The 18,892-nt window shown below is 41.1% G+C and overlaps 2 protein-coding genes across 6 annotated transcripts in view; one reads left to right on the forward strand and one right to left on the reverse strand.

Moving 5' to 3' along the window:
- Window positions 1-18,892, forward strand: part of LCT (lactase) — a 39,944-nt gene that overhangs the window by 19,239 nt on the left and 1,813 nt on the right. The window contains 14 exon segments of the mRNA XM_050915980.1: window positions 152-1,390; window positions 1,393-1,713; window positions 2,873-3,037; window positions 3,040-3,140; window positions 3,361-3,651; window positions 5,028-5,226; window positions 6,150-6,352; window positions 6,854-6,963; window positions 9,311-9,445; window position 9,900; window positions 11,490-11,712; window positions 13,634-13,732; window positions 13,735-13,869; window positions 14,725-14,915. Coding sequence (XP_050771937.1) covers window positions 152-1,390; window positions 1,393-1,713; window positions 2,873-3,037; window positions 3,040-3,140; window positions 3,361-3,651; window positions 5,028-5,226; window positions 6,150-6,352; window positions 6,854-6,963; window positions 9,311-9,445; window position 9,900; window positions 11,490-11,712; window positions 13,634-13,732; window positions 13,735-13,869; window positions 14,725-14,915 — 3,413 coding nt within the window.
- Window positions 16,853-18,892, reverse strand: part of UBXN4 (UBX domain protein 4) — a 36,574-nt gene continuing 34,534 nt past the window's right edge. For all 5 annotated transcript variants that reach the window (XM_050916022.1, XM_050916026.1, XM_050916024.1 and 2 more), the window contains exon 13: window positions 16,853-17,436. In XM_050916022.1, coding sequence (XP_050771979.1) covers window positions 17,298-17,436 — 139 coding nt within the window. In that variant the 3' untranslated portion in view covers window positions 16,853-17,297. The remainder of the gene's footprint in view (window positions 17,437-18,892) is intronic.

Genomic DNA, 18,892 nt, shown 5'->3' on the forward strand with positions numbered 1-18,892 from the left:
GGTGGTCTCGGATACATGAGATACTTTTCTTTAGCCTCACAATGCATCCTTGGATGTGTCACTGTATCCTTGTTTGTTCCTTTGTGTAATATTGCCCATTGTCCATAAAAATATTCAAAGTCTAACATATTTCTCTATTGTACTTTAACAGCTATAAAGCTAGATGCAGTTGATGTTCGGACATATATTGCCCGATCCCTGATTGATGGCTTTGAAGGCCCAGTGGGTTACAGTCAACTATTTGGACTACATCATGTGAATTTTGAAGATGGCAACAGACAAAGGACACCAAAGGAGTCAGCATATTTCTTCTCCAGTGTTATTGAAAAGAATGGTTTCCCCAGAGAAGTCATGGACAGATCTCTTCAGTCACTGACGTGTGATTCACCCCCACCACCAAGGTTACTCAGTTTACCAGCGTCTGATGTACCTTCAAAGACAAAGGTTGTTTGGGAAAGATTCTCACCCCAAACTAAGTTTGAAAGGGACATGTACTTCTGTGGAACCTTACCAGATGATTTTACATGGAGCATGTCCTCCTCTACCTACCAGATTGAAGGAGATTGTGATGAGGATGGCAAAGGGCCTAGCATTTGGGATAACTTCACCCACATCCCAGGGAACGTAAAAAATAATGAGACTGGAGATATAGCTTGTGATAGCTACAACAAACTAGCTGCAGATCTTTACATGCTGACAGCTTTAAGGGTAAAGAGCTATCGCGTCTCTCTGTCTTGGCCTCGCATTTTTCCTGGTGGAAGAAATGATTCCATAAATAGCCACGGGGTTGATTATTACAACTGACTTATCAATGGTTTGACTGCAAGAAATATCACTCCTATGGTCACTCTGTACCACTGGGATCTGCCTTAGGCTCTCCAGGACATTGATGGCTGGGAGAACGATTTGTTCATTGAACTTTTTGATAGTTTTGCAGACTTCTGTTTCCAGACTTTTGGAGACAGAGTGAAATTTTGGATGACCTTTAATGAACCCTTCGTCATTGCATGAGCTGGATATAGGGTAGGAGATCTTCCACCAAATGTGAAGGATAATCCAGGTCACACTCCCTATAAGATTACACACACGCTACTAAAAGCTCACGCCAAGGTTTACCATATGTATGACGGTAAATACAGAGTAAGTCAGAAAGGGGTTATTTCTTTGAGCCTCAGTACTGAGTGGGTTGAACCAAAGACACTGGATGATCCCAGAGATGTGGAAGTAGCAGATCGCTATCAGCAGTTTACTCTAGGGTGGTTCGCACACCCAATTTTCAAAAATGGGGACTACCCAGAGGTCATGAAATGGACAGTAGGGAACAGGAGTGAGCTACAGAACTTGCCATCCTCACGTCTGCCAGCTTTCACGGTGGAAGAGAGAGAATACATCAGGGCACAGCTGACATCTTCTGTTTCAACACCTACACCTCCAAAATTATAAAGCATAAGACCACCAGGCTAAAACCATCCTCTTATGAGGATGACCAGGAGCAATCGGAGGAGGTTGATTCATCCTGGCCTACCTCAGCAATTACAGGAATGAGACCTGTAGCCTGGGGTCTCAGAAGGCTGCTGAATTGGATTAAAGAAGAATATGGCAATCCCCCAATTTACGTAACTGAAAATGAGGTGGAAACACAGACCAAATCTGACGTTGATGACACTAACCGGATATTTTACTACAAAACATGCATCGATGAAGCTCTGAAAGGTATTGGGGTTATTTACATTAGTGCTAGCATGATGATGAAAGATTTCCACCATCATGGGCTCCAGGCCTGCTTTTTCTCCCAGTGAGGAATGCCTTTTAAAAAATAAGCATCCCTTGTCTTCCCTAACACATCAGGAACTGAAGATGCTTAGACTGAGATGTGCAGCTTGCCAGCTCTAAATTGGAGGTCACCCTAGAAATAGTTTTACAAACAAAAATTAAGCTTTCTCAGCTCCTTTATGCTCACCTTCCCTTCTTGTTCATTTACCCTTCTTTCCCTTTTCTTATGCCATGCTGGTTGATGCTTCTTGGATGGATATATTGAGTCAGGCCTGAATAGCTGGCAGTTACCATCCAATGATGATTCTGAATTAGGAAGCTTTCACTTCCGTCGTCCCTTCCATGAGCTGCAAAGTTAGCTTAAACAGTATGTTGGAGATTCCCATGGTTTGGGGGAATCTCTAGGTGTGAAAGAGCCAGCCTGTACCACCCCAGACCCTGTAGTGTAAGAGTGTCAGAGGAGAAGGGGAATTGTCTAAAAAATACTGAACCACTGGCTGTAGAACGGACCCTTGGGGAACTGCTGCAGTTAGGCATCATTTAGTGCAGCCTTGCGGATCTGGGGCATGGAGCCTTGATTTTTCTATGCACAGGCCTTAATGGGGAAAAGGGGAGTTGATGATAATTTTAACTGAGATAACTAAACTAGAGATGACTCTGTGCCAGGAAACTCAGCTCTGGACTTTGAGAGAAACTTTAGGGGTGTTCAGATTCAGGGTTTTGTCTTTTTTCCTCCCATCTCTAAACTAGAACAAACAGAAAAGACACTAGAGCCTTCATTATCTTCTGATAATGCCTGGTTTACCAATTGGCTGTAATGTACTGACTTTGCATATATGATATTGCCCTCTAGGGACTGGCCCATCCAAATAGTAAGGGATGCTTCTAAAGATACTAGCTAAGGAAGGTGTCCTTTAGCTTGAGGACGAGGGTTCTAGTCCCACTTCCTGAAGGGGTGTATGATTCATCAAGTGTTTGTGTTCATACATGACTCCTTTGCAATACCTTATAGTTTACATTAGGATACTTCACTGATACTGTTCTATCACGTATGTTATCCAAGCAACTGTTTTGTTTTGTTTTTTTTAATTTTTTTCAGCCTACAGGTTGGATGGCGTTAATCTTCGAGGATATGTTGCTTGGTCTCTCATGGATAACTTTGAATGGTTGCATGGGTACAGTGCCAGGTTTGGACTGCACCAGGTTGATTTTGAAAATCCCAACAGGCCAAGGACCCCCAAATGATCTGCTGTGTACTATGCTGAGTCATACGTAACAACGGGTTCCCATTACCAAAAGAGGATGAGTTTTTATATGGGGAATTTCCAAAGAATTTTTCATGGAGCATAGCAACTGCAGCATATCAAGTTAGGAGATCATAATGTCATCTGTACATTACCAGTGAAAAATTGATTGTTTCAGAGGACACTCAAAGCTTTTATAAAACTGGGATTTAGTAAAATAGGAGGAGCTTCTAATAGCTAATATCAGACTAGGGGAACGCAAAGACACTTAAGAATAAAGTATGTCCTAAAATGGGAATTTAACTTTAAAAACAAGTTATCTCTTGATTTTGTATAATTATAGATTGAAGGAGCCTGGAGAGCAGATGGGAAAGGGCTTAGCATTTGGGACAAGTTTGCTCATACTCCCTTGAAAACTAGCAATGATGAAAATGCAGATGTAGCTTGTGACAGCTACCACAAGCTTGAGAAGGACTTGGCTAGTCTGAGAGCTCTCCAAGTGTCTCTCTATCACTTTTCAATCTCCTGGCCCTGTGTTCTCCCAGATGGAACTACAAAGCATGTAAATGAAGCTGGATTAAACTATTATGAGAGGCTTATTGATGCTCTCCTTGCATCTAATATTAAACCTCAGGTAAACATCTATATATAATAAGATTTCAGGATTGTCACTGCCTGTGTGTCATTTTGAAGCCTAGAATGTCTGTTGTCAGTGTGAAGCAATGGACACAGCTGCTAGCATGGTTGAGAGGTCTGTTTGTTAGAATATTACCAGGTTCAATCACCATTGGTATTTGCAGTCTGTTACCATCCAGTTTTTCAGTTTTTCAGCCATACTGGGCTTTTTTATGCATGACTTTACACTTGTAATACGGTACAGACTTTCCAGCCCTACATTTTTATAATTCTATTAGGTGAAGTCACCTCAAGAGGTCATCTTGTCCAGTCCTCCATGCTGAGGCAGGATTAAGTACACTTAGGCCACCCTGTCAACTGTTTGTCTAACCTTTTCTTAAAAACCTCAAGCTTGGGAGATTCCCTAGGTAACCTATTCCAGTTCTTATTTACCCTTTTAGTTAGAACATTTTACCTAATACCTAACTTCAGTCTTCACTGCAGCAAATAATGATGCTTGGACTGTGAATCCCATAAAAAGCTGTTAATAACAATTTGATACCAAAGATAAAATTTTTCGTACTCTCAAATTGCCATGTGCAATCGTCCCTGAGCCCTGGTCCTAAGAGTTGCTGAACTCTCAATTTTTATGGACTTCAGGGAGAGTTGCGGTTGTTCAGAAGTCTTGCAGGATTGGCCTCTATCTTTGTAAATAACAGAATCAAAGTTTATTTTCCCCTTCAGACATGAAGCACGTGAACGTCTCAGCCTAGCAAAAACTAGAAATTATATTTAAAAGGGTAAAGAGAAACCATATCTTGTGGTTTTCCCAGCTGCAATCCTTGTGGTGTGAAATGCAGGGCTGAGAAGAGATGCTTGATGCTCAGGGAATCTTGGGTGTCTTTAAAAAAAAAAAATCCCTACATTTATAGGGCTATCAATTCACTGTCTTGCATTGGGTGGGTGCAGGGAGGGGAGGTACCAGATTGTAATTTTAGCTTGCTTTGACAACAATTCATCCACTTGGGTCCATCACTGGGCTGTTGTGACTATTGATTACATTAAGGATCAAATCCAAACCTGGCACAAATAGGTGCATCTCCAGGGCTGGATTTTTACCAGTGTCTGAAAAGACTGTAAAAGTAATGAGCAGTAGTATTTGTGTGTATTAGTGACCACTGTATTGGGCTGTGCAAAATACAGGCTTTGAGAGATTCCCTTTATGATACAAATCAATTAGTGTAAATGCTTGTCAGTCAGTGATAGTCATGTGATGATAATGCAGGCTTCCGTAATTAACGTCATGTTCCTTGTCCATTTCTTCATGAATGAGAGTGAATCAGTGGTTATCTCATAAAGTAACTAGTGATGTTTGTAACCCGCCTCTCTACATAGGTAACTATTTACCACTGGGACCTCCTTCAGGCCCTGCAGAACGTTGGAGAGTGGGAGAATGAAACTATAGTTCAGAGATTTAAAGAATATGCTGAGTTACTTTTCCAAAGGCTGGGAGATAAAGTGAAATTTTGGCTAACCATCAATGAACACTATGTAATCGCAAATCTTGGCTATGGCTATGGCACATCTGCTCCAGGTATGGCTACTGTCTTTAAGCTGTGTTCTCCAGTGTGAGTAAGAAGCAAGTTCATGGTTAATCAGGAGACAAACGATGATTTTATGGTTAAGGCACTGGATTGGGCCTCAAAGGTCTGAGTTCCATTCCTGGGTCTGCCACAGACTTTCTTTGTGACCTTGGGCAAGTCACTTTTATGTCTCTTTGCTTCAGTTCCTTAGCTGTAAAATGGAGTTAGTTTATACTGGGAATTTCCAAAGAACTTTTAATAAAACATTCCTTCTGCAACATATCTGTTTGGGAAATGACAATGTGAATTATTAGTGGACAATCAAATGTGTATGCAGAAAACACACAGGTTTTATAAAACGGGGGTTTGTAAAGTTTTACTTAATAGGGGCATTGCAAGGATAAAATCTGTGAGGTGCTGAGTACTAGATAGGGTGATCAGATAGCAAGTCTGAAAAATTGAGGTGGGGGTTACAGGCACCCATATAAGACAAAGCCTTGAATGTTGGGACTGTCCCTATAAAATTGGGACATCTAGTCACCCTAATACTAGAGTACGGAGGGCCATATAATTATCCAGAGAGACAGGATCATATAGTACCTCCTTTAGAGACACCTGCATGTGAGGTATGGAACCTCTGCAGTGCTCACGCATCACATCCTTGAAGTCATCCCCTAATGGGAGATTTCAGACATGCAACTTCCCCACATCATGGATCTCCAGGAAGGGAAAATTCCCTCAATCCTATGGCAAGAGATTCTCTCTGTATGTTGTTCTGGACCCCTCTGCCCTGCTGTTTGGCCCCTGTGGTGCCAGTTGAGATGGTGTTTCTTTTACTGGCAGTTCTAGTTGTTCTTTTTGTGTTACTCTGCTGGAAACAGCAGACCTGGTTGTGGGAGCAACCCTGTCTCACCTCATGTATTGCTTTCTTCAGGAATCTTTGCTAGACCAGGTAAAGCTCCTTATATAGTAGAGCATAACTTAATAAAGGCCCATGCTGAAGTCTGGCATCTGTACAATGAAACCTACCATCCTAAACAAGGAGGATTAATCTCTATTACCATTAACTCTGACTGGGCTGAGCCAAGAAACCCTAACAAGCAGGAAGATATTGATGCTGCGAGACGATATGTGCAGGTACACAGGAGATCTCACCAATACACCCTCTGCTCTTTCTCCCATTTTCCTAATCCCATGGTTACTATGATGCAGAGATCCCTTGACCTGGATTGCTGCCTTGCCATTTTCTAGCAGATTGTTGCAGTGAACCAAGCCTAACATTGAGGGTCTCTATCTTTTTCATGTACCAATAGTTTTAATTGTGTAGAATCTCCTTAAGATTTTTGTCTCACAGGGACACTCATCCTCTCCTTGTAACACCCTGTAGCAGAGGAGTTATACAGTAAGCAGCAGAGAAGAGCCAAAATAGAAATACAGCACCACAGCCTTGTTGTTCTTACTGATAACGTAAGGCACGTCCCTGCATCTCTGTTTGCTCATTCGTTTAAAGTTGCCGGTAAATGGTATGGCACAAATTTTGCCGTTGGCTAGTAGAATATTAGTTCAGATTCTTGCATGTCATTCAGTTGGAGATGTGTTATTTAACCCCTCAACCCCTTTCTTGTTTCCTTGGCTTAGTTTTATGGTGGTTGGTTTGCTCGTCCCATTTTCAAAAACGGGGATTACAATGAAGTGATGAAAATGAGGATATGGGAGCGCAGCCTGGCCCAAGGGCTGAGCACATCACGGTAAGCGCCTGGTAACAAGACATGAGCAAATACGGTAACTTCCACCTTGTAAAATTCCACTGTCTTGCTAAGGGTGTGTGTGTGGGCTAGTAAATATTCATGATTATTTCAAAGCTGGGGTGAAATTTGCAGTGACCCTAACTCCTGAGGTATTATGTTACAGTGGTTAAAACAGTGGCCTCGCTGTAACTCAGGTGCAGTGCCAGTAAAACTCAGCAGACAAACTACCTTCTGAGTGTCATATTTATTATGAAAGGATGGGGAGGATAACGAATTGGGATTCAGCGTTCTGATGATAAACCGTATGAATCACTTCCCCTTGAAAATAAACCTGGTTAGGCCAAGGAACATTCTCTAGCCTGCTTAGTTCTGCAGTGGTGGGATCCCAGCAGTGCCTCCTAATCTGTTGTGACTCACATCTTCTCTACTATACAGTCCAGCAGTTACCTAGCAGTGGTTTAAAACCTTAACTCTAGCAATAACATTATCGTTTGTTTGCTGTCCAAGATGTGAAGAATGCCCCTAACAACCTATAACCCCTCTTTGTCATATGACTGCAGTGGTGCTAAGTGGCCACTCTACCTGGAATGGTCCCTTAGGATATATGCTAGCTACTTATGCTAAACAATCTGCTCTATCTTGCATTTAGCTGTGGTCAGGGCCGGCTTTAGGCTGATTGGCCCGATTCCCCTGAATTGGGCCCCGCACCTGAGAGGGCCCCGCGCTGGCGCCTTTTTAATTTTTATTCACCCGATGGCACTCCGGGTCTTCAGCGGCGGGTCCTTCACTCGCTCCGGTCTTCGGTGGTGGGTCCTTGAATGCTGCCAAAGACTGGAGTGAGTGAAGGACCCGCTACCGAAGTGCCACCGAAGACTCGAAGTGCCGCCGGGTGAGTACAAATTGGGCCCTGCACTTGCTGAAGCTGGCCCTGGCTGTGGTGCTCCGAATATCTTTCCCAGACCTGAAGAAGAGCTCTGTATGGCTCGAAAGCTTGTCTCTCTCGCCAACAGATGATATTAATTTACCCATCTTGTCTCCTTTAAGGAGGAAAGCTTTGTCAGGGTCAGTCCCTTCCCGCTTGCACCAATTCACTGGTGTAGCTCAATCCATTTTTCAAGACCACCAAATAAACTCGTATAAAAAAGTGCTCACTATCCGTACGCAGTCTGACCTGTTTTGTGTAGAATATTTTACCTACTTGATTTCTGACCTATGTAAATTCAATCTGTTAATTTTGTAAATGAGCAAATGGAGAGGATTTGGGATATATTAATTTATTATCTTAATTAAATACATGTATAGGAGTTGCTGTATTCCCCTAGAAAGTTCTCTTTTGCTTTTGGGTTTAATGTTAAAACTATTTCTGCACATCTCATTTGCAAACAATGAACTTCTGTAAAATCACTTTCTTCAAGAGTTTCTTTGGGGTAATGGTACAAACAGGCAGCTCACAATTGTACATTGGATGCTCTGCAGTGGAAGACCTAATTCTCCTATACAGATGCATTGAGTGTTGCTTTCAACTGCTCTTAAAAATGGTATGTTATATTGATCAGCTGTGAAAAATTGAAGCCCAGCAACTCAAGAAACTTAATTCAAAGGCACCAGTCTGGCCAGATGGTACATCATTCCATTGTGCTATCACAGCATTATCATGAGATGTTGGGAGCAACATCAAACTTCTGTACTACAGATCACCTTCCCTTTCATAGAGTCTGGCTATACCCTGGCCAAATAGTGAATCGTCTTCACTTTCATAGCATGGTGTAGCGAAACTGGCAGAGCTGTGCTCTAGAGCTGTGCTCTTGAGCTGTGCAGTATTTCTGATCATTTAACTCTGAAAAGATAAAGGAATGCTTGATAAAATGTGGTCTTGAAGAAGTTGCTTAGCATGCCCTGGAAAAGGTGTAGTTTGGTGACTGGTAGTGCATTAATGCTTGAGTTCTGGTCCCAGCTCTGGAAGGAGTGTGTCCTAATGGTTGGAGCAGGTGGTTGGCTGTCAAAATTCTTGTGTTCAAGTTCCATTTCTGCCACTGTCTCTCTTTGGGCAAGTCTCTCAGTATTCAGGTCAATACAATGGGTATTATGATGCTTACATCAGAGGTTTTTAGGTTGAATAAAATCATGTCCATAAAGCATTTTTCACAATCACAGTGGGCTGCGTAAGTTCAATTATTTCTCATTACTATTGTTAACATTCTAACAGGTATGTAGTTTCTTTAAGGGAATTCATTTTTTTTTCTACTTGTTTTTAAAAAGGAAAAGAGATTTGTTTTGTGGTCAATCCTTAAACATTTCTCAGTAAAAGGAATTTTAGTCTTTTTCTTGTTTTTCCCTTTTAATACAGACTCCCAGAATTTACCGAAAGTGAACAGCAGAGAATTAAAGGCACATTTGATTTCTTTGGTTTCAATCATTATACCACAATATTGGCATACAACTTAAACTATGCTTCTGCCATCTCATCCTACGACGCTGATAGGTAAGACATAAACATAAAGTTATAGTCAAATAACACAGTCAATAATAAAAGTCAAATTGGAACCTGTGTCAATATGATCAATTTTTAAACATTAAAAATTAACTTGGCAAGCTCTTGGACTTTTAGACACCCAATACTTGGGCTAGTAAAATATTCACTGGGTCAGAAGTTTGGGTACTGTCCAAAATTCAGGGAATAAATGTGATACTTGCTGCCCTTGCGTCACAAGCTTATGACACTGAATTTTTAGCAAGCACAGTTAAGAACAGAACCAGTAATAAAGGAAAATGTGTTTGTCAGAAGTTGATATAAAAATGTGAGTAGACTAAATGGTATCTTCGTATACTCTGGCTTTTGAGATGGTAGACTGGCCTCTAGATACTTAATAGTTGTCTTTTAAATGTGTGTTTGTTGTAAGGGAATTTGTGTACCAACTATAATGTGAAGCTTTAAGGGTGAAACAACTTAAATACTAAGCATACATAAAGCTTATTTTAATATTAAAATAACCATCTGGCCTAGTTTTGTATTTAATAGATTAGCAAATACGGGCTGCTTTTAGCAACTTTTTTGGTTTATAGGAGGGGGAAATACTGGTAATTTTCCTCTCCACATATGGTCCCACATAAATAGTTGTTTTGCCATCAGTGTATGGAGAAAGTTTGCAGGTAATTCCCATAACTTCAGTGAGAGTTGGTTATCTACATACATGGAGAGGAAAATGAATTACCAGTATCACCCCTACTATCAGTGAAAATGTTAACCACTGCCTTAAGCTATATCAACCTGAACTTGGGAAGAGCTCTCAACAAGCAAGCATGAGGATGGGGACACATCACATAGAGGGGAGGGATCTTTAGAGCTCACAAGCATCCTCCACAAATGATTTAAAGGCCTGCTGAAAAAACCTTTCACATGTGTACTCTGTATTTTATGTCTATTTTTTGCTTTTTTTTAGTTTTATCGGTTGTACATAGAAACTGCCTTGAACTCAGTAGCTCTCTGAAACCTGCCCATATCTTTGAAGCTTGAACCCTTCAGTAATTTTAACCAAAACCTATATACACTATGGACTCAAGTCATGTATTGTTTGCATCCCCAAAATTGCCATTGATGCACAAGGAATGCAGGATTGAATGTACACGCTCTCTTGGAGGTGCTAAAGTACTTAGCTATACATGTTAGAACCTGGGTTATTTTAGGGTTAGGGTTAGTTTTTGACATAGCTTAAGCCAGTGGCTCTGAGGCTCTTTCAAGGTGAACCACATCTTAATAGATTAGTGAGATTCACCTCCCCACACCCAGTCAGATCACACCTCATTCTCAAGGCCACTCCAGCAACTGCTTACCTGAGGAAAAGTAATGCTAGAAGAAAGTTATTTGTGTTACTGTCTTTAATTAAATTTTGTTCTTTGTCCCACCTTTTGCAAGACAATTCTTTTAGGTTTTTATTTCACCCCCATATTCCCCCCCCCTTTTTTTAAAAAACAAAAATCATTTGCTCTGTTCCTCTCTCCCAATCTCCTTTCCTTCCCTGCCCCCGGTGGTTCTCTCAACCTCCAAATGCTACCCAGTTCCCTGCTTCCTTTCATTTCTGCTGTCTTGCCAATGCTACCTCAGTCTCCTCTTCTCTTCCTTATATGTGCTGCCTGATTTCCCTGATTCCCTGAACATTCTCCTCCGAAGTCTTGGTGATGACCGCCAGCTTCAATCTTATTGCTGCTTCTGTTACTTCAGTTCCAAAGACCCAGAAGTTTGAAGGGTAGAATTTGTCGGGCAGCCATTCATGCGATCTGTTAATATTTCTTGTTCATGAAGTTATCCCAGGCACTTCTATAGAGCATATATGGTTGACTCTGAGACAGTAAGCTCTTCAGGGAAGGAACTGTCTGTCTGTACAGGGCCTAGCACAAAGCCCTGTCTGGAACCTCTAGGCACTGCTGTAATACAAATAAATAATGTACAATTTGATCCTTGGCCTAAGCTGTGGGAGTTGGCAGAATAAGGTGTTTAATCATTGTTACATTCTGATTCTCATCCACAGGGGGTAGCTTCAGTAACAGACTGGAGCTGGCTGGACTCTGGTTCCTTCTGGTTAAAGGTGACCCCCTTTGGCTTTAGAAAGATCCTGAGGTGGATAAAAGAAGAGTATGATAACCCTCCAATATATGTTACTGAGAATGGGATTTCTGAACATGGAGACCTCGGCCTCAATGACACTTGGCGAATACACTACTACAAGAGTTACATTAATGAAGCATTAAAAGGTACCGGTTTCTTCTGATCAGAACTATGCTTTCACATTTTACTTATAACATAGTGCTTGCTCTTAGTTCAAGTAAGACTGGCATCATGAAGGTTCTTGTCTCTCAGCAGTCCCAGTCTCCTGTGCAGGCAGAGGTCAAATACTAGGGGCCATTGACTCACTGCAGAATTAAGACCAATAACTTCAAGTACTTGCCACCTAATTCTAGACTTTTTTCTTTGCCCCTGTATGTTGCATCATACTCTGTTTGCCTATGATGTACCTCTTCACAACTGTAGAGAGAGCTCTTCCTGTTATTCAGGTTTCCCTGATGGAGCATTAAGCGTTGCTGTGTCTGAGACCAGCACCACCAACTACACCATGTATCTGCATTACTGCTGCAGTCTACTTAGCCTCCAGGGGTCCTCAGTGAGGCAGACCTTGGTTCAGACTCCCATCTATTGTGACAGTTCGCTTTGCCATTCAGAACTGTTGTTCACAGTAGCTTATGGTTCAACTGTCTGCTCAAAGAATGGTTTGATGAGAATTAAGATCAGTTGTCATGTTGCTATTTAATACCTCATCTGTGTAAACACATACTAGCCTATTGTCAGTACTACCTGCTGTTGTTTAATGTTAGTTACAGCAGTGGGCTACTGGGTGGTGGTGGTGAAGTGGTATTCTTCCAAGCTGTGCCCACTGCAGCATTGCTAACCTAAAGAGATCATAAATCCTGAGATTTTAAAAGACCATATTGTGTTTTTTGATTTGTTAAACTCCTCCTGCCCCTCCCCAGTATTTGTGTGAAAACTAAATCTATTAGGCAAGATGATTTTGGCTCCAGGATTTCTCACCCTAGCATCTGCCTGTCCCCTGCCCAGCAATTAATTCTGTCCCCTATTTTATTCCTCCTGGGATTCTTCATTCCTCTCTCTCAGGAGTGGGAAGTTGTAGCAGGGTACCCTTGATCCCTTCCCAGAAGGAGGGAAAGGGATCGAGGCACTGTCTAATTGCTCACAGAGGGAGCAGAACCATGCTGGACTCTTTGTTCCCTCTTCCTTTCCTGTGAGAACAGCGGGCAGAGGGGGAGGAACTCTGCTGGCTTCCACCAGGGTTAATTTTGCAAGGGGAGAAAGAGCTCATCAACTGTGAAAATAGTGTGAGAGTTGGCAATACTGCCTTAGACATGCCCAGATGAGAGTACGGAGGGAAGATCATGCAGCTGTTCAAAATATGATCATATCTCTTTATTGGGAGATATCACAGGAGCGGTTTATACACTGCAATGTGAAGGCTTTCTTTATAGTCCGAAAGCTTCACTTCTTTTTTAACTGACAGCTTAGATTCTGGAGCACAAGATACCAGCCATCAAAGAGTACGATTCAATCCCTAAATTACACACAAAGTGAATGAAATAAGGATTTCCCTTTAACTGCTAGTTCTGATCTAGAATTAAGGATGGGTTGAGGTATGAAACCTGGGTGTATAAGGTAACTTAATTCCTCCAACACTACGATCAGATATGCCAAAGCAGTGGGAAAAAAAAATGCAGAATTGGGCTTGGTTTTGGCTTAATTGGCTTGAAGCTTCTTTTTTTGATTGGCTCCTGGCAAGCAGGGGCAATGTGGGGAGAGAGTCAGGGGTGCACAGTGGGCCCACCACAGCCCCAGACGGCATGCCGGAGGGATCTAGTCACAGAGTGTTGGCGTTCTTAGGGATTGGCTTGTTTTGAAATAGGACTAGCTTGATTTTTGGCTTATTGTGAAAGTCAGGGTGCTTATTTACCAAGTGAAGGTTGGCAATGTGCTATGCATATCACTTTGGTAGCATACTGAATTGCCTTCCATATTGACAGATGCCAAGATTAACTTATTTTAAGGTTTGTTATCTATTATGTTTAATACCTACATGATCATGCTTTCACATTTGGTGCATCTCAACAGCTGTTGTACTTGATGGTGTTGATCTCCAAGGCTACACTGCATGGTCTCTGATGGACAACTTGGAATGGGCAACAGGCTTTGCTGAAAAATTTGGTTTATATTAATCAACTACACTGATCCCACTCTGCCCAGAATTCCCAGAGAATCTTCAAAATATTATTCAGCAATCATACTATGTAATGGCTTCCCAGATCCAGCAAATGAACCACATTTGTGTCTCCAGCCACAGCCTGAAGGTAACTAACTAGAAATAGAACATAGCCATTAATATTAATGGCTAAGAGCATCCTAATGATTTCTACATTTATGTAATAAAGTACATTACTTTGTAGAATTCCCTACAGCTCCAGCATAATCCAAATTAGGGACTCAGTTACAGTAGTTGCTAACTGAGCTATTACTGGTGAATACACTGGGAACTGATGTTTCTTATGTTGAACTACATGGGGCTGCTGCATACACCTTCAAATATTACTTCACATTTATGAATGAAGAAACACACTTTTTTGCTGCAGATTGAGAATATTGTCAAAACTAGAAATTTCAGTCCACAGAGGAGTTAGGTCCAAAACCCCTAGAATCAGTTGAGCTAACTTAAAGGGTATGTAATACTTGTATGGCACCCTTGGTGTATGTGATGCTGTTCAAAACATAGGGATCTAGCAGTCTTTGGAGAACGTGAGACTCTTTAAATGAAACACTTACTTTCCTATCCACTAGAAAATGATCTCTGCCTAAGCATGGCAGAGTATGAAGGTGACACTGTGCAACAAAGTAACTTCTGAATATTTTTTCTGGTATTTTCAAAAGTGGTTTCTGAGAGTTAGGTAAACGTAAAAGCTGTATAATCTAATGATTGGTGCTAGATTAGTATTTTTTTTTGAGAGAGAAGGGTGAATTTCCTTTTGAAAGGTTAGTAATTGGACATTTTAATTTGGACATTTAAGACCAATCTTCCCCCACCTGTTAAACAGTATACTGATTAGCTGCCCTCAAAGAGCTATGAATGAGTAAGGAGAAATCAAATAGGTGTGTACATGAAGTAGTTCATAAAAAGAGGTATTGATGATATTCAATTCTTGTCTTCTCAGGTACTACTACACCAACTGCTAGCACAATGGATTCTGTGCAGAATGCGTCCAGTGGGAAAGTACAGTTTTTGGGATTCAGTTTAACGTCACTGAATGCAGAAATAGGACTGTATGTTCTATTTGCTTTTGCTCTGATTGGTGTGTTAGGACTTGCTCTTTTTTCATACAAATATGGCAAGTTATCTAAAAGAGTGGGTGAGTAAACCATCAGGATAGAGTTAAGTAAAATATACATTTTTGAAGTATGTACGTGCGCAACATAAAGACGTTCTCTTCTTTAAAGTCTTAAGGACCAGACACACAATACCACCTGTACTTGTTAGCTACTGTTGAGAGGTTCTTCCATCTGTTGTTCCTAGCTTACATTAACTTAAATAGTTATACTATAAGTGCTAATTGGTTAGCTTTTTTTATGTACACCTATTTTTAAATCAAAACTTAAGCATTGGCAAGTGTTCACCACTTTTGATCTACTTAAAGAACTTAAATTGGCTCAAGAAGAGATCTCCTTAAGGCAAATGATAGTTGGCACTATAACTGACTAGTACAACATTCCAAAAAGATAATACACATTTAGAAACAACAAAAGCTGTCAGGTAAGATCATTGGTCTTGAGCATCTGTCTCCCTTATCCTGGATGCAAGTCTCTCTTGTTTAGAGGAAGACAGTGCTGCTGTGACATTTGCTAGTGTTAAGCAACACTAGCTACTCCCTCACAAATATAGCATACTTCCTTGTATGCAGCTATTTTGATTTAGCATTACAGCATTTGATCACGTCCAGAAAAGGTCTTCAAAATGAACTCTAAAATTTTACACAGTGTAAATCAAACTGGATATAAAGAGAAGCTCGAACTATTACAAAATTGGAATGCATTCAACAAATTGTCCTGGAATGTCAGCGTTTTCCAAAAAGTTGATTAAACTGATGATGTAATTTACATCTTACTGTGCTTGTCTTTAATAGTGTTTAGAAACTTGGCATGTGTAAGTTAACAATGTAAAATTAGAAAGCAGGGACAGACTTTGGTTTGAACAACCGTGTGATAACAGAAAAATTAAAATTTTAGATAAAATGAATTAGGTGCTAGTACAAAAATTCAGCAAGACCTCATCACTTGTAGTATTAAGTATAGCAAATATATTTTTTAGATCTATGTAAGTGCTTAACATACGAAACTTGAAGTTTGGTTGATGGAACCAAACACAGAAATTTGCCACAAAGTTGGTTGTCTCCTTATTAAACATTCCTTCATTTACAGCTGCAGTTCCTTTCTGTTTTTATTAGAAAAATTAAGCTGTCTAATAGTCTTAAAGCCTGGTTACTAACAGTTCTTGGGCAACAGCATTTTCATCTCTGTCCAAAGTAAAACAAGAGAAGGTAATGCAAATGAATTTCTTTAGGCACAAAAGAGGTAAGTTGTAAAAGAGTTTGTACACAGAAGTTGCTCTGGTTAAACTAAAGGCATGATGATAAACTGATGAAATTTGGGCAGATACTTATCACACCTTTAGCAATTCTTAGGTGTAGACCAGGTTCCTCTTGCATGTAGCTGTTAAGAACTCCACTTTGTAGCTCACTGAATTTGAAGGAAAGCTAAGGTATGGGAGCTATTGTAAATGCTCTAGGCAAAGGAAATATGTTGTTATGGTTTAGTACCATGAAGACAACAGTCCCTTAGATGTTCCACTTTACCTGGGAAAAAATGGGAGACAGATCTTGTCCCCTTGAACCAACCTAGCACAGTATCCTGGAGTTACTTGCAGCTGCTAGAAGCAAAGTGTAAGTCTTGAAATTCTAGATCAGAGGTCGGCAACCTCTGGTACGCAGCTCACCAGGGTAAGCACCCTGGTGGGCTGGGCCACTTTGTTTACCTGTTGCATCAGCAGGTATGCTGATTGCAGCTCCCATTGGTTCATGGGTTAGGGATGTCCTGGCTGGAGCTGCAATCAGCCGAACCTGTTCTAGATGGTTAAAGCAGCTCCACAGCAAAAAGCCATTGGGAAATAAGGGACGTACTTCACACGATCCACTGGATTAAGTGTAGTTTTCTTTGTTACATGTACATACAAGGAACACTCTGTAACCACTATCCCACAGAGAAATTTTATACAAAACTAGGAACTGCTTGTTAGTTTTTTGAAAAACAGTTTATTGAGTGCTTGGGAATTAAAAACTACAAGGTTTTGCTGGCAGTTGCAGAAGCAAGAGAAAATTAAACAAATATCTGATTTGCAACCTACTGCTTCTGACACGCTCAACTTGCTCACTCATTGGCCTACCAAGTACTTCATATTAATGCTGGGTCTTAGACTGCTGTAGCAAAATAGTCATAGATTAAAAAAATGCCTTCCAAGATGGCAGTAGGGCTAGTAAATGCTGATAGAAGTTTCTAATTCTTTGAACTTTTATCATATTAAATAGCATAGCACTTCGTACTTCAGTCATGGGATATGAAGTAAATAAAGTATTATATAATTCAGTCAGTGTAACCCATAAGCCCCACTATCCAGCAGAAATTTTAGTTTCATTAAATCAAATGAGAAAAACGATTATTGCCCAGTTACTCAAAATTACATTTGCTGGGTGGAATTTCCATTCCAAGTATTGTTTTCATCTTCTCCATCATCTTGAGTCCTCAATCTGTATATTTTTCCTTCTTTTTTAAAGTCCTCCCCACGCTTTTCCAGTACTCGTTTCCTCACTGCTTGCCTAGACATGAAGAAAATTCAATTTAAGAGCAGTTTCCTTAACAGCTATTGCATTTATATTATCTCTTTTCCTATGCCAGGACTACTCCTCATTTTGAGGTTTGCTTGACTGGAACCAAGTTGCAATCTATTGCTTTCCTACAGATCATGGAGCTCAATTTAGTTGAAACTATGTGACTTTAGGAGCTATGCAGATCCTCTATCTGTAATAAATGTCTGACAGGGAGAGAGAGCCTTTGCAGCTGCTGGGGGTAAGGAGCAGGTGAAGCAAATGAGAATTTCTTCAACTCTCATTAAGATAACTTTCCTGTACAGCCACAGGTTGAGAAGATTTGAGGGCAGTATGGAAAAATGGAGGAGAGACAAGAGACTCAAATATCGGAGGGGTAGCCGTGTTAGTCTGGATCTGTAAAAGCAGCAAAGAATCCTGTGGCACCTTATAGACTAACAGACGCATCTGAAGAAGTGGGTATTCACCCACGAAAGCTCATGCTCCAAAACGTCTGTTAGTCTATAAGGTGCCACAGGATTCTTTGCTGCTTTTAAGAGACTCAAAGGCAGTCATCTGATAGTCTGGCACTGCAGCACTGCTAACCCTCCCAGACATTTTATTCTTTAAAGCAGTGTTTCTCAAATGCAGCCACCAGGGGCTTTTCTTGTGGCCACAGCCTCCTGGGCTGTGATGGGGGTGCAGGAAAGCAGTTGTCCCTCCCTGGTACTCCTGGACACGCAGCCTTGGTATCGGTTGCTGGGGCTTCCAGTTCAGCCCTACTCGACACCTGGGGCACAACACTGGTGAGTTCCCCATCTTCCCAAGGATGGCATGGAAGACAGGCTCCAGCCCCAGTTGCCTGTTTTTGCGACTGTCCCCTAGCCGTGGGGCTTCAGGCTCTGCCCCCCAGCCAGGGCTTGATTTGTCCCTAAACTTGCCAGGGCTGAGTGAGTTTGTTAATATCACTTTTCATAGCAGACTTACTAGCTAGCAATAGACATGCACAAATAACGTCCAAATCATTGTAATTTGTTTTTCCTAAAGGTAATTAAGTATTTTAGGAAAAAAAAGTCTGCGCAGCCAAAACAAGAGTTGGTGGCCACACTGAGGCCACCAAATAATTTGGCCTGAGAATCCCTGCTTAAAGCTAGTGACTATAAAAGGCACTTTCCCAGAATGGACTGATTATGCAATAACCATTCTTGCATTAAAGATGTTTGAGAACTAGTTCAACAGGGTACTAGAGTTCCGGGGTATAATCAAGAGCCTGACTGATGGCTGGGTTTGAGTCGTGAATTCCCCCTCTTGCCTCTAAGACTGCCAACTGAAAGACTTCACACATTCTGTAGCTATGGAGAAGGGATGTTTCTCCTTGAAAATAACCACTAGCTGCCAAGCATTAGTGCAGCAAAGGAGACTCACTCATCTGTATGAGTAGAGCTGGGAGAAATTTCAGTCAAATAAT

Source organism: Gopherus flavomarginatus, chromosome 10 (assembly GCF_025201925.1).
Source record: "Gopherus flavomarginatus isolate rGopFla2 chromosome 10, rGopFla2.mat.asm, whole genome shotgun sequence".
In the NCBI taxonomy this organism is placed as follows: domain Eukaryota; kingdom Metazoa; phylum Chordata; order Testudines; family Testudinidae; genus Gopherus; species Gopherus flavomarginatus.